The sequence below is a fragment of the Diabrotica virgifera genome, chromosome 2 (genome assembly GCF_917563875.1).
Source record: "Diabrotica virgifera virgifera chromosome 2, PGI_DIABVI_V3a".
Taxonomy (NCBI): domain Eukaryota; kingdom Metazoa; phylum Arthropoda; class Insecta; order Coleoptera; family Chrysomelidae; genus Diabrotica; species Diabrotica virgifera.
Window position 1 is genome coordinate 222285280 of NC_065444.1, and position 16707 is coordinate 222301986.

General features: G+C 31.9%; 1 protein-coding gene across 2 annotated transcripts in view; it reads right to left on the minus strand.

Moving 5' to 3' along the window:
* Positions 1-16707, minus strand: part of LOC126880396 (alpha-mannosidase 2) — a 128942-nt gene that overhangs the window by 73493 nt on the left and 38742 nt on the right. For both annotated transcript variants that reach the window (XM_050644234.1, XM_050644233.1), the window contains exons 4-6: positions 6835-7040; positions 2954-3255; positions 1625-1811 (exon numbers count right to left, since the gene is read on the minus strand). In XM_050644234.1, coding sequence (XP_050500191.1) covers positions 1625-1811; positions 2954-3255; positions 6835-7040 — 695 coding nt within the window. The remainder of the gene's footprint in view (positions 1-1624; positions 1812-2953; positions 3256-6834; positions 7041-16707) is intronic.

A 16707-nucleotide genomic window follows, 5' to 3' on the forward strand; every position in this document is an offset into this window, starting at 1 on the left:
ATAGGCGTATGTTCGTGGAATAGGGTATATCTGACGAATGCACTTTGGAGAAAATTGCTAGCAATTGTTTATCACGACACAGTGTACACCTACCTATACAGAGAGGATCTAAATTATGGAATAAATTCATTTTCTCTAAAATGGACGACTTTGGAGAAAAATCCTGAAACAAGTCAATTTTTATTTTTAAATTACAATTGTTTGGCATATATTTCATACTAGTGACGTCATCGATCTGAGCGTGATGACGTAATCAATGATTTTTTTAAATGGGAATAGGGGTCAGGTGGCACCTCATTTGAAAGGGTGTTCAATTCTCTATTCAGTAGTATAAACGATAATATCATTATTTATACAGGGTGACCAAAAAAAATTTGAATTAAATTAATTGACGCAAAAAGAAGAATGTACGTAATTTATTTAACTCAAAATACATTGTACGGATGTCAGTAAATAGAAAAAAAATGTTTATTTCACAAATAAACATTTATTTTCGCTTAAATTAAATCACAAACCGCCTCCCACCTACCTCTTGGCAGTTTGAACATTTAATTTAAGCGAAAAGCAATGTTTTTTTGCCAAATAAACATTTTTTTTTTATTTTCTGACGGCGGCGATAGAATGTATTTTGAGTTAAATAAATTGCATACATTCTTCTTTTTTCGTCAATTATTTTAATTCAAAAATTATTATTTTGGCCACCCTGTAAAAAATAATGATATTAATGTTTATATTACTGTATATAGAATTGAACACCCTTTCAAATGAGGTGCCACGCGACCCCTATTCCCATTTAAAAAAATCATCGATTACGTCACCACGTTCAGATGGATGACGTCACTAGTATGAAATATATGCCAAAAAATTGTAATTTGAAAATAAAAATCGACCTATTTCGGGATTTTTCTCTAAAGTCGTCCATTTTAGAGAAAATGAATTTATTCCATAATTTATATCTTACGCCATCTAATCTTCAGATCAAATTTTTCACACAATTAGATTATTATTGTATTAGTACAGATATCTAGGTACATTTCCTTATATTAACTTTTGAATTTCCTTTGCAAAAGTGTTCAAAATCTTCATTTTTAATGTCAGCTGTCAAACGTCACCACGGGACAGTTTATAACTCTGTCAGTCAACTATTCCTCTTCGGCCATGATGGTTGGGTGATTGCCCACGCCATGATCAAAGTTTTAATGTGTCTGTAACGTTTCTGTGGCGGTTTTTTCATGTTTTTTTTTTTCTGTTTAGGGGTTGCACGGAAGACAACTGGAGTGCATACGCATACATGATTTTATATATAGATATTGTAATGCAGATAATTAATGTTAAGTTGCTCACGCATATGACCCCAAGTAGTGGTACTTCCTTTTTCTATTGACGAAAGTGAAAAAACTTCTTGTACTTAGACATCTTTTTCTTGTAAGATTCCTTTTTGATTGTAGCATTGGCTCCGATGATGACAATTTTATCGAAAGCGCTTAGCTAAGGAAATAAATACTTTTTACACATTTTGATATCAAATTTTTTACCTCCATAATTCTTTCAAGTGTGTACAAAATGTATCAGTCTTTCAACTAATTAGTTTCGAGACTGTACTGTCGTAAATTTTATAGCTTACCTTTCTGCAATATTCCGCTCTGTAATGACTTGAGGTGCTACTCTCCAAGGACAATACAGGCCATGATTTGGCAGTCGTTTAAAGTCAAATTGGCAACAAATTTTTGGGTCTGGTCCACATGTGTGCGGTATGTCATAAGAATAAAAAGGCATCATATGTGTTAAAATTTCTGTACTACCGGTGCTATCTAAAAATAAAAAAAAACTTTTTGAATTTAAGAGTTTGCATTACACTGTATGACCGAACGATAATTTTTTTGTGCAAAACTGAGAACCATCCTGAAGCACCTAACAACGTGATATTCACATACGTTATAACGACGCTTAGGGAACTACTCAGTACGTTTTAGCGCATGACACATACATATTTGAGGCATACGTATTTCAGTACCGTTTATTTTGTCGCATACCGTATTATATTATACTAATATGTCGCTAAAGGATTCTAAAAACAACTGATTTTCTATATAGATGCATACTAAAAATCTCAAAAATTAAAGAAACAACGCAGAAACACAAAAATAATTAACCTATGAATTTTAAATGCCAATAATGTCAAAATTTCATAAATGTCAATAGTGTCAAAATTTCATAATTTAGTGGAGTAAACTTGCCTGCGGTTGGGCCAATTACAAACAATCATTACAGCGCGGTAAATTTGAATTACTCCTCCTGTTAAAAAAAAGAATGTGTGTGTGTACTTTGTACGCATGTAAGAAGTTATACTTCTATTATATGATTTAAACCAAACAAATATACTTTAAGCAGATTATTTTAATTTTATTTAAATATTAAACTAATTTTAATGCTTACCACTTTCCAAAAATAAAAAAAAAAAGAATAGGAATGGTCCGGATTTGAACCCAAGACCTCTCGATCTCTAGCCAAATGCTATACCAATAACGCTACGAGCTCACTGTTTTTACAGTCTCGGACATAATGACAATTCACGGTAACAAACAGACGAAGTGAAGTATAATAAATATAAATGTTTTAATAATACTTATCTTACTCCCGAGAAAGACTAATCCAAAGACACAAAAATTATAATAAATATATTTACTAAAAACACTAATATATTCTTTTCACACCTTTTTTTGCACTGATATATTTATACATAACTTGAAAAATTTAGCAACTAACGCCATACTGTCTGTGTGCGCATGCGCGCAGAATAATGAATCAATAATGAACAATCGCGACTAAAGAAGTATAACTTCAAAAACGAGGTATAAGATACATTACGATTTTGGTCTTATTTTTCATTTGCACCTACATTCAACAAGTTATTTAAGAATTCTACAATAGAAACCAACTTAAAATTACATACCCCAAAGTTGTCGCCACCTAAACTCCAAATGTTTTTTACTTGCAAACTCTTTTTTGACGGAATAATGCGTTCTTTGTATCAACATGTTTTTAAGTCCCATCTCTTTAAGTAAATAAGGCTGGGTTAAACTCAATCCAAATGGGTCAATACACCAATGACTGACAGGGGTATAATTCAAATTCTGTTTTAACCACTGATGGCCGTCCATGAGTTGTGTCACAGTCGACTGCCAATGTGAGTTGGCTTCGTCATTCATTACCCATCCACCTGTTACTATTTCTAACTGATTTTTCATTAACAAGCTGAAAAAAGAACAGAGTATTAAAAGTAATATCACAGTATAATGCTAACGATCAGTAGTTCTTTATGTTCCATTTTGGTGACAATGTCACCCCATTCATCAAAAATTTTAGTGTTTACGCAGATGAATGACAGTTAACGGCATCCTACGTTTACCATGATTGGTCGTTATCGTGCGCATTTGCCGTGATTGGTCGTTATCTTCTTGCAGTCAAAATTTTGTCTCAGGAGTGGATTGAAAAATTGAAACTCGAGATTGATCTAACTCTAACTCAAAATTCGAGAGTGATCTAACTGATTCGTTAAAATTAAACTATGACAATGTTCTGAAACACTAGAAAAGGTTCAGGTTAAACTAAACACAGTTGAATGGACTAGAAGACTAATAGGTTTAGGTTAAACTAGACTACTTTCAAACCCGACTTTAGGCAATATCCCCTCGCCAGATATACTATAGTCCGTCTCACCTTGACTTTACAGTATTCGCGGTGTGCAAGTACTTGGAGGGGATACGAGAAACGATCGTGCGCGAATAGCGGAGAAATCTTACAACTTTCTTAAATAATTCATATTGTCAATTGAAATTGCCAAATTGACGTATATTTCATACCTACTGTCATTGAAGAACAAAAATTATATGTTACTCCACAATATTGATATGATATGCAATTATTATATAAAAGTAAATTTATTAATTGTATTTTGCTTGTAGTACTGCATTTTAATAATTAATTTTATTTAAAACATACAATTGTTAACCTTTTAATAACATAACCTAAATCTTACTTTTTCTTCTTATAATTTTTTTTGGACTACGGCCTTGACAATTATCCAGTAACCAGGACTAATATAATTGGCCAATATAATTAAAAGTGCTAAAAATGTTGCCGAGCTACGAAACCAGGTGTCGCTTTTCCGAACTTGCACGGTCCCAATAAGCAACATAGGCAATGCAAGTCCTTATAAGAGTTTTTAACGCGTGATACCGATTTTATCAAAAAGAATTTGTAATCGAACATGAGAGAGATTAAATTAAAACTGTTTTAGAAAGTCAATCTACAAATTTAGGATTCATAATGAGTAATAACTAATAAACTTAAACGCATATGAATCCTAAAATTGTCTTTCTAAAACAGTTTTTAATTAAATCTCTCTAATGTTCGATTACAAATTAATTTTGATAAAATCGGCATCACCGCGCTAAAAACTCTCATAAGGACTGCATTGCCTATGTTCCTTCACTGTAAAGTCAAGATGAGACGGGCTATAGACGGAACCACATAATCTAACAAGAAAATTAATTACTAATACTATTTTTATGCAGTACCGCCATTGTGATATGCGTAGATCATACGAATTACATTTCCAAAACAAATTATTTCTACAATTTGCTGGATCTTTTCAAAATTTTCTGAAACTCCAAAGAACTATTGTTTTTAATAACAAGTTTGTATTATACAGGGTGTAACAAAAATACAGGTCATAAATTAAATCACATATTCTGGGACCAAAAATAGTTCGATTGAACCTAACTTACCTTAGTACAAATGTGCACATAAAAAACTAATAGCCCCTTGAAGTTACAAAATAAAAATCGATTTTTTCCAATATATTGAAAACTATTAAAAATTTTTTATTTTAAAAATTGACATGTGGCATTCTTATGGTAGGAACATCTTAAAAAAAATAAAAGTGAAATTTGTGCACCCCGTTAAAATTTTATGGGGGTTTTGTTCCCTTAAACCCCCCCCCCCCCAAATATTTGTGTACGTTCCAATTAAATTATTATTGTAGTACCATTAGTTAAACAAAATGTTTTTAAAAGTTTTCTGTCTCTTTGTAATTTCAGTTTTTATCGACATATTTTGAACATTTGTAAAATCCATCACAAATTTTTACATGGTAAGATTATAGAGACCTGGTAATAATAATACGAAAATTAATTAAAAACATTGTGTTTAACTAATGGTACCTACCACAACAATAATTTAATTGGAACGTACACAAACATTTGGGCCGTTTAAGGGAACAAAACCCCCATAAAATGTTTATGTAAACATATTTAAAAAGAAACTGCCTCTCGAACAAAACTGCCTTATCGAAAAAATACTAGGAGGCAATAAAGTTTTAAAAACATTGTGTTTAACTAATGGTACCGCAGTAATAATTTAATTGGAACGTACACAAATGTTTTGGGGAGATTTAAGGGAACAAAACCCCCATACAATTTTTATGGGGTATACAAATTTCACTGTTATTATTTTTTTGAGATGTCCCTACCATAAGAATACCACATGCCCATTTTCAATAAAAAATCTCTAATAGTTTTCGATATATTGGAAAAAATTGATTTTCATTTTGTAACTTTAAAGGGCTGTAACTTTTTTTATGTACACATTTATACTAAGGTAAGTTAGGTTCAATCGAGCTATTTTTGGTCCCAGAATGTCATTTAATTTATGACCTGCATTTTTGTTACACCCTGTATATTTAGCATAATGAAATTATACATAAATACTATTATTATAATTATACATACAAATATTTAATTATACATATACATAGAATTATACATAAAGACGAATGGAGAAGCAGTATATTAGTACCAGATTACAAAAACAAAGGAAATATACAGCAATTACACATTACAGGGCCAACAAACTGTTTAGTCACACCATGAAAATATAGGATAATCAGTTTGGCTTTATGCAAGGCAGATAAACAACAGATGCAATTTTCATTATAAGGCAGTTGATTGAAAAATACAGGAATACAGAAATAAACGCTCATATGGTAGTCATTGATTGTGAGAAAACATATGATAGAGTAGATGCTCATAGTATAATTTTCATCGAGTATCTTGAATAACACAAAAAAAAATTCTGTTAGCATATGAACAGCTAAACCATTTGTAGCATAGAATAAAAGTTTTCAATAAAGTTTTGTTGTTCTTTTTCTTGTTGCAGTTAGTTGTTACTCTTTTATTTTATCTTTAAATTTTAAAATATTTTTTAATAAACATTAAAAATTATAATAAATATACTCTTTATTATTAATTAATGTTGTATTATATTACTAACGATTGATAAACATCGTCTAACTAGAAAATGTAATCAGTATAGTAGACTCCCTCTATAACGAGAACTGAAATGGCGGACTAATTACCTCGTTATAAGCGGATCTCGTTGTATCAGACAACAATGATATTGAAATGTTTTGACGCCTTTTACGTAGTTTATTAGGTGTCGATGGTCGACCTGAACAGTGAACAATGAAACTTCGCCATCGTAAATTGTAAATTTTCTACAATATTCAATATCGGTCGATATACAGGAAGAAATTTACAGACGGCGGAGTTTATTACAGCACTGGCCTCGATATACATGCAGTTGAGGTATTTATTTATAGATTCTTAGATTTCATTTTTCCTCATTATAACCAAATATGCCTCGTTATAGAGGGTTAAAGTTCAATAGGAATTTCATGGGACACCTAATGTACCTCGTTATAAGCGAAACCTCCTAATATCCGTGTTCGTTATAGAGTGAGTCCACTGAATAATAAATATTTAAATGTTTTACCTTTTTACAATCTCCCGGTTATCTTCGTTTAACTCGTCCCACCACATCGAAAAATAAGATATTTCAGCCCAAATAAATTTTCTTCTGGGATCCTCAGGCAACTTATTTAACATATTATCCAAGATATGTTTCGTTTGAGTTACATAGTACTCCTCTAATGTTTTGATCCAACCTGGATCGTTGTGGGAATGGGGAACAACAAACACCTAAAATGTTTAATTTGTTATTTTGTTATTATTATTAAAGGTAGTACGTTCTGTTTCACAATAAAAACACCGAGTTTAAATAATTTGTCTTTACAATGTCAGAGAAATGTAAGGTCCAGTGATCAAAGCATCAACACATATTGACTTAAAGAAACAGCGCTGTCTGTAGATTATGCCTTGCCTCTGAATCGAAATAAAACATAAATTGTCTTTTAATTCACTCCTATCTTTACTCAGATTGTGAGTACGAAGAACCTTTTCTCGTACCTTTTCCTAGACGAATGAAAACGGAATGCGATTGCATATTGTAGAATCCTTTCCGTTTTCTATATTCGTCGTCTATATGCCTTGTAAATTGTGGAAGGCAGAGATTGATGATGTTAACAGAGAATGGTTCTAATAAGGAAGGTTTCAGATTTAAATAAGTGTATATTATTGTTTTTAATAATGTATTCTGTATCTGAGACTTCCCTATTTTCTTTAATAGATGTCGCGGCAGCGTTTTCATAGTGGATTTCAATATATTTTCAATCAAGTGGATTCAAACTGAAGACATCGACACCTACCAGTTACATAAGGTAAAACTTTTTTGTATAATAACCCTACAGTCCACAGTTAGAATTTGTTTTGCATAACCAGCATTCGCCTAACCATAGCTAATTAAAAATAGGTTCATATTCGGCAAATTCCAAATGTAATATTTCAACGTGAAATATCTAAAAAATGAAGCACTTTTTGGGGAAAACTCAGTAAAACTTTTTAAAGTGTTTTATAAAAAGCTTTATTTCTGTTTTTATACAAAAAAGTTTCTAGCATCAAATGTAAGCAAGTTACGCTCAAAATAAAGTTTTGGCAAAAAAAATCGGGAAGATCACCTCCTAATTAGCAACTTAAATGAAATTAATCGTTACCGCTTAACAAGTTATTTTACTTATTTTGTGTTTATATGATCTGTAAGTTTCATCGATTCACAGTGACAAACTTATTTTTGAAAAAATTTGGTTTTAAGTAAAATTTTTAATTTTGAAAAAATGCTTTTTTTTCAAAATAACTTAAACATTGTTAGAGATACCAAAAATCTCAAAAAATAAAAAAAGTCGGGTTTGCTTTTCTGAATACTTTGTATTTTTTTGTTTTTCTGTAAGACAAAAATTGGTTAAGATTTGGTGTTTCTAAATTTGTATACTATGTTAAATATGTATAAATGTATAAATTTGCAATATTTAGTGACTCGTTCAATCCCTTTTAACTGCAGCCCTTTCAAAAATAGGGACCTTGAACCGATTAAACTTACAGATCATATAAACGATACATACACGAGTAAAGAAACTTGTGAAGTGGTAACGATTAAGTTCATTTGATATGTTAATTAGGAGGCGATTTCCCCAATTTTTTTACCAAAAAAAAGGGGACCAACTTTATTTTGAGCGTAACTTGTTTACTATTGAGCTAAAATTTTTTTTATCAAAAACAAAAATAAAGCTTTTTTTAAACACTTTAAAAAAGTTGTAATGAGTTTTCCCCAAAAAGTGCTTCATTTTCTGGTTATTTCTTCGATTTGGAATTTGGCGAATATGAACCTATTTTGTATTAGCTATAACTCTGCTTCTACTAGGTATAGAGACCTAATATATACACCATTTTTTTACAGGCTATATTTTTGCTAAGAATGTTTTTTTCGACAAAATACATACTTTTTGAGTTATTTGCAAAAAACCGTCTAAAAACGTGGTTATTTTGTTGAAATATTAACACAATCACTCGCAAAAAGTCGAAAAGTATTAACTTAATGAAAAAACTCTTTAGAAGTTAGTCACTTAAAATTAGTCAGTTTATTCATTTCCGGACTTATTTTGGACGTATATTTTTTCACCCCCGAGAAGGGGTGAAACTCACACCCAGGATAAAAGCACACATCGGCGGAATAACACTTTTTTTCTTTGACTTGTTGGCTATGTGTATGCCAAATTTCATGTCATTTAAAATTTAGAGGTTTTGCAATATTTTACCGTTAAAGAACGTACTATAAAGGATGTTCATAGAGGTTAACTTGTGGACATACATGTACCTCTTCTTACAGTGAATGTACTATGTGTAGATTTTGATGGGTTTACTTTAATTTTCCAGAGTGTTTAAAACCAAACTAGTTTAAACCATTCATTAGTTTTGTTTAGATGTATTTGCAGCCTCTCTGATGCTATTACTGAATCACTATCAAAGGTTAGAAAATCAGTATCATCTGCAAATGTTGCAAGAGTTAGGTTATTGCTTGTTGGTATGTCAGCTGTATCTATCAGATACGGGATCGGTCCCAGCAGACTACTTTGAGGTACACCAGATAGGATGGGGTAGAGTTTGGTATCTGATGATTAGGTATGATTTCAGGAAATTAGATGAGAATTTTTAGAAAAATTATTAGAAAAGATTCGCACAATGTGGTGTATATGTTACCGGCCAAACCCGATTTCAGGCCAAACTAGTTTATCCTAAACACGATAGGATTTATCTTGATAATAAGGTATAACCTTACAGTATACCTAGAGAGCCACAATAAATAAACTGAATAAAATACTATGTAATTAAAAAATAAACATTTTTATTAAAACGATAACGATTCGTCGTTAAAACTAATGGACAATTGGTAATACAAACAATCATATTATAAATAAAAAAATATGAAAAAAAAATTTTGAAGAAACGCTTTTCTTTAGTTATGAGTGACTAAAATTAAAAATATAAAAAAATCATCTAAAAAGCAAAAAATAAAAAAAAATTGAAAAAATCAAACACATTCGTCAAAGAAAAGCGTGGCGCGTCTTCATCGAATAAACGGTTTTCGCTCCACGCTTTTCTTTAACGAATGTGTTAGATTTTTTCAATTTTTTTTATTTTTTGCTTTTTAGTTGATTTTTTTTATAATATTTTTAATTTTAGTCACTCGTAACTAAATAAAAGCGCATCTTAAATTTTTTTTTCACATTTTTTTATTTTTTATTTTTTACCTTACACTTTTCAAACATTAAAATATATCGTCATGTTTCTTAAAATATGTATAAAACATATGATGTACTAACATGAAAAGTAGTCGGAATCGGCAAAAAATTTGAAACTTTATTGTTTATTTATGAAGCATAACGTATTTAAAAAGTGAAATTATGTATAGTTCATATCATTAGCTACAACACGTAAAAGTTTCAAATTTTTACATTGTAAAAAACAAGAGAATTTAAGCATTTTCCATTAAAATCGTTTTTTTATTTAAACAATTAATAAACATAAAAAAATTTTTTATTGATTATTCGTGTATTGTTCCCGCGAATGCATATGTCTGCAAATTTTCATTCATTTGCATTGGAGAAAAGGCACTCAAATTAACGTCTAAAGATTTGACGCAAACTATTGAACTAAATAAAAGCGTTTAAAAATAATAAGTGTTTTTTATAAAAGCAATAATTATACCTCATTTACAAAAATTAGTATTTATTTTTTCATAGAGTGCTTTGGTGACGCTTAGAATTGCGCAGTATAATTACCATTTTGCACCTGTTTGTGCAACAGTTTTTGTTCCAGCTGCATTTGACAAAACCTTGTCCGATCCAACCGTTTGAGGTATTAATGTCTCTAAAATTTGCCAAACTTTTTTAGAGGTAGTAGACATAAACTAAGGCACTGATATATCGTTAAGGGTTGCACCGCACCTACGAGAGGTTCAGTTGGATCAGGACAAAGTTTTGTCAAATGTAGCTGCAACAAAAACTGTTCCACAAACAGATGCAAGAGCAAGAAGGCAATGGTAATCCGCCATTCTAAGTGTCACCAAAATACTCCATGATTACTCCACTGATTATTTTTTATAATATTATTGTTTGTTTACCAATAATTAGAAATGGGATGGGTGATGGAAATATTGGTAGTATAGGTAGTATAAGTAGTAGTACTAATAACAATAATGAAAATTCAGATACTAATTTTGTACAGCTGGTTCCAAAAAAAAACTGATACGACTCTTAAAGCGTATTTTGTAGAAAATTGAGCAGTGTATTTTGAAGGATAAATACTTATTATTTACATACTGTCACTATTTACATACTGTCGCCAAATCTTAAAATTTGTCAGATAACTTAGTCTGTTCAACGTCAAAAATGGCTGTTTGTTTGTTTATTTTATTATGTGACTGTCATAATAAATAAAATATAATGTCAGATCAATCATACACTGCTCAAAATGATCAAATCTTACTAAGAGTCGTATCAGTTTTTTAAGGAACCAGCTGTAAATGACGAATCAGAACAAATAGGAATAGCGACATGGAACGTGACCTCTCTAAATGGAAAGGAAATAGATAATATGTAGCTAAACTAAACCCAAATCCGACACCTGAAAGGGTATACGGAAGGGGAGAAAGAAAGAAAGAAAGAAAGAAAGAGAAAGTTTACCAATAATTGTCGATTAATGTTAACGACGAGTCATTATCTTTTACAAAAAATGATTATTTTCCAATTACAGAGTATTCTTATTCAGTTTATCTATTTATTTTGATATTGTAGGTATATTATAAAGAGCTTGCCTAGGCTTTGGCCTAGGCCAAACCAGTTTGTCCTGAAATCGGGTTTGGCCGGTAACATATACATTCTATAGAAAAATTCTCATCTAATTACTACTGCATCCGTTATGGCCCTTTCATATCCCACATCGAGAAAATTCGCCCTGTTCTCAGTAAAAAGATCTTGGTAATATTTCTTTCAGTCTAATAGTTCGGATCGATTGTCAAAACCTCTTTTTTCTCTGATTTTAATAGATTAATTATTGTGTTCCATGCAACTATTTACTTGTAGACGAGTGGCACACCCCTAATTTGAGGCTTAGAAATCGAAAAAACGACCATGATAGGTGAATGGCAAATTTTGGTAACTCTTTATATTTTAGAGGTCGCTGAATCCGAATATGAAGTTTATTTTTATCCAGAATTGGTGGAACATGTTCAAAAATCAGATTTTATACAAAAATGCGAAAAATCAATTTTGATGATTTTTTATATTTACCTCGCTGTATCTTTAGTCGTTGTAAATATTTTCTTTTGGAAATTTTACTGTGTCATCTTTGAAGTATTTAGATAACAACGAGCTTTTTCCAAAATGTTTAAACAAATTAAAACATGAGTTGTTAATTTTTAAACATTTTGTCGTCAGATTTCATTAGTTTCATGTTTACTTAAAAAAGTTGAGTGACAAACTTTTTAGTTTATAATTTTAACCAACATAGCAATAAAATATATTTCATAAAGATATTTTCTGGAAAATTTTAAGTCAAAATGGAATATGCAATAGGAAAAAGGTATGTGACTTTATAGACGAGTGGCCCTCCCCCAAAAAAGCTTATTTCTCGAGATACTGACCACGGTGTGGTGAATGGCTAATTTTGGTCTTACTTTATGTTTTTGACCTCGACACCTTACGGTATAAGAGGATAATCGATTATGTATGTATGTATGTATGTATGTATGTATGTTATGTTTTTGATGGTGCTAAAAATAGAAATGAGTTTTATTTTAAATTTTAGATGAAGGAACATTGTCAAAATCGCAATTTTTATTCTAAAAATAATATAGAAAAAAAGAATCACGTTTATTTAAATTAAAAGTTGCACCATTTTTTTTTTCTATAAAACATCTTATTCTTTGTACCCTATATTTTAATATAAACTTGATTTAAAAGCTAAATTTTAAATTATGTCACTCAACTTTTGCGATTAAACTTTGCAATTCAGGAACCTGCACCTCTTACTTAAACAATTCATAACTTTTATTATAATAAGACAGAAATATTGAAACAGTTACGATTGTCTTCAGAATGGTAAGAAATATATACCATAAAAATTTCTGAAAAAAATATTAAAATGTAACAGAGTTGTAGCGAGTTAAACGCAAAAAAGTGATTTCATTTTTTTTAACTTTAGGGTAAAATTGCGATTTTGCCAATGTTCTCTCAAGTAAAATTCAAAATTTTCGTTTTCAGCACCATTAAAATCATAAAGTATGACCAAAATTAGCCATTCACCACACCACACAGTATCTCGAGAAATAAGCGTTTTTGGGGTGTGCCGTTCGTATATAAAGTCACATAACTTTTTTCCTATATATTTTGACTTAAAATTTTCCAGAAAACTTCTTCATGAACTATGTTTTATTGCTATGTTGGTTAAAATTATAAACTAAAAAGTTGGTCGCTTAACTTTTTTAAGTAAACATGAAACTAACGAAAAGATGTTTAAAATGTAAAACAACTCCTCTTTGAATTTGTATAAACATTTTGGACAAAACTCGTTGGCATCTATATACTTCAAAGATGACACAGAAAAATTTTCAAGAGGAAATATTTACAGCGGCCAAAGATACTGCAAGGAAAGTTGAAAAATCATCAAAATTGATTTTTCGTATTTTTGCATAAAATTCGATTTTTAAACATGTTCCACCAATTCTAGATAAAAATAAACTTCATATTCAGATTCAAAGTCGTCCCTGGGCCATCGAGGTGTAAACATCGTTAAAGCGCTCCGAAAAACCGGTGATTAAGAATTCTAATATGTATCTTATCAACAACAATAAAAAAATCCATTAGCAATAAGTGAGAAAAACAAAACAATATGTTCCCTTCGGGGAATCTTATTGGGTTCAGAAATGGACAACCAGTTTATCAACAACAAAACATACAGAGTAATCCAATAAATCTACAAAAGACACAAGCAACCAATAACCAAGTACAGTGGCAGCCAACAATGATAAACCAACCAGAAATTCAATGAACATGAATATGCCAACTAGGCAACAACAGTATCATACAACTCCTATACGGACAGCAAATACAAACTATTACTCTCAACCAGTTCAGCAGCAAATACCGACATCAAGTAAAAATAGTGCAAATATCGAAGACAGAGAAACTCACTATATGACATCAACCAGCGAAGATGAAGAAGAAAATCAGACAAACAGTAAAAACGCATGGCAAGTCATGGGAAGCAATAAAAGGAAGAAAATACATAACAACAAACAAAATCCAAGCGAAATTGAAACAGGTAACCGATTCCAACCGCTGTCGAAAGAAACAGAAGGAAATACTGGAAACGCAGAAACCAACAAAATACCAAAACCTCCACCAATATTTGTACACGGGGTACAGGATTTCAACGAGATGACAAAGAAATTAAAGGAAATAGCGAAAAAAGAAGAATACCAGACAAAAAGTTTAATAAACAACGTTGTCAAAATAAATTGTGAAACACCAGAAATATACCGAAAATTGGTTAATGAGTTCAAAGAAAAAAATATATACCATCACACGTACCAACTAAAAGAAGAACGAGCTTACAGAATCGTGATCAGATACTTACCAATAAATCACTCAACCAATACTGATGACATAAAAAGTGAACTATATTAGTTAGGGCACAAAGTGAGAAACATAGTCAACGTAAAACAACAAAAAACCAAAGAGCCACTTAATCTCTTCTTTGTAGATTTAGAACCCGCGCAAAACAATACAGATGTCTATAATATAACAGGCCTACAGAACAGAGTAGTACTCATAAAACCTCCACGAACTAAAAAAAAACCGTATAATACAGTGCACGAGATGCCAACAATATGGACATTCCAAATCATATTGTAATAAACCATTCGTCTGTGTAAAATGCGGAGGCTCACACAATACCACCACGTGCAAAAGTCCAAAGAGACGCCAGCCATATGTGCGTTATGCAATGGAGGCCACCCAGCCAATTGTAAGGGATGTGATCACTATAAGAAACTTACCAAAGGAAGCAACAAAAACAATGGAGCGCATCAAAACCCATCAGAAATCTACACAAATGATATATACACAAGAAACACACAACAACGATCCAATCCACTGCCCCAGAGCTTGAGCTGCGTTGAAGTAACTAAACACAACCAAATAAACTATATCATACTGAGCATCCTGACGGCACAGCCCACGGAGGTACACCAATAGTCACCAAAGAAAATATTAAACATCATGAACTACTGAAGTACGAAGAAGAACACATCCAAGCAACGACAGTAAGCGTTGAAGTACTTCCATATAATGTCAACGTAACAGCTGTGTACTGCCCTCCTCGCCATAATCTAAAACGAGAACACTATGAAGAATTTTTCCAAACCCTAGGACCAAAATTCATTGCTGGGGGAGATTACAACAGCAAGCATAACTTGTGGGGGTCTCGACTTATAACAACAAAAGGCAGAGAACTGGCACATGTTATACAAAATAAGAATTACTCATTTATCTCAACGGGAACACCAACATACTGGCCGACCGATCCCAACAAAAAACCAGATTTATTGGACTTCTTCATAACAAACGGTATCGGTATAACTTATACAGCTATAACACCAAGCTATGACCTAACTACTGACCATAGCCCAATAATAGCAACGGTAAGTACAACAGTTATCACTAAAAAACCAAAACTCCACCTGCACAACAATAAAACAAACTGGGACACTTCCCGATAAATAATTCACGATACTATCGAAATAACAACGAGGCTGAAAAAACCGGAAGAAATAGAAGAGGACTATAACAAATTTATAAACCTAAGTATGCAGCTAAATCAGCTACCCCACAAAGTAGTCCCAACAGAAACATAAGTAATATACCTTTAGAAACAAAAAAACTGGTAGCTGAAAAAAGAAAGGCCAGATCTGCATGGCAACGAACACACACACCAGACAGCAGAACAAGATACAATCGCATCAGCAACAAATTAAAATCAAAGCTGCAAGAAGTCAAAAATGAGTCATTCGCGAATTACATCACCAATCTATCAAGACAAGACAACTCTATATGGAAGCCCATAAAAAGTGAGAGAAAGCCAATAACAGCATTACCTCCAATACGTAAAAATTCAACACCACCAGGACCATGGGCAAAAAGTGATAAAGAAAAGGCTGACCTCTTTGCCGAGTATTTAGCAGAAGTTTTTACTCCACTAAATGACGATCAAGTACCAGAAGCGAACTAAATATTAGAAGAACCACTACAGATACAGGACCGAATAAAACCATTTACTCCAAAAGAAATTAGAGACGTAATTGCCACCCTAAACCCGAAGAAGGCACCAGGTGAAGATCTGATAACTGCAAAAATGTTAAAAGAAATACCCAAAAAGGGCATAGTTAAACTACTGCACATATTCAATGCAATACTCGGATGTGACTACTGGCCCAAAGCACTCAAAATTGGACAAATAATTATGATACCAAAGCCTGGCAAGAACCCTCTAGATGTCTCATCATATAGGCCTATCAGCTTATTACCAACAATCTCCAAGTTGCTTGAAAGACTTATCCTAAACAGAATAAATGCAGAAATAAATCCACAAAATTGGATCCTAGATCATCAGTTCGAATTTCGACAAAGCCATTCAACAATACAACAATGCCATCGCATCGTCAACGCCATCAATCAGTCACTTGAAAACCAGCAGTACTGCACAGCAGCCTTTATAGATATCAGTCGGGCTTTTGACAAAGTCTAGCATCCAGGCTTGTTATGCAAAATAAAAAGAATTCTCCCAGCAAGTTACTACAACCTACTGAAAGCTTACCTACACGAACGGCAGTTTAAAGTAAAAGTTAATGAAGAAG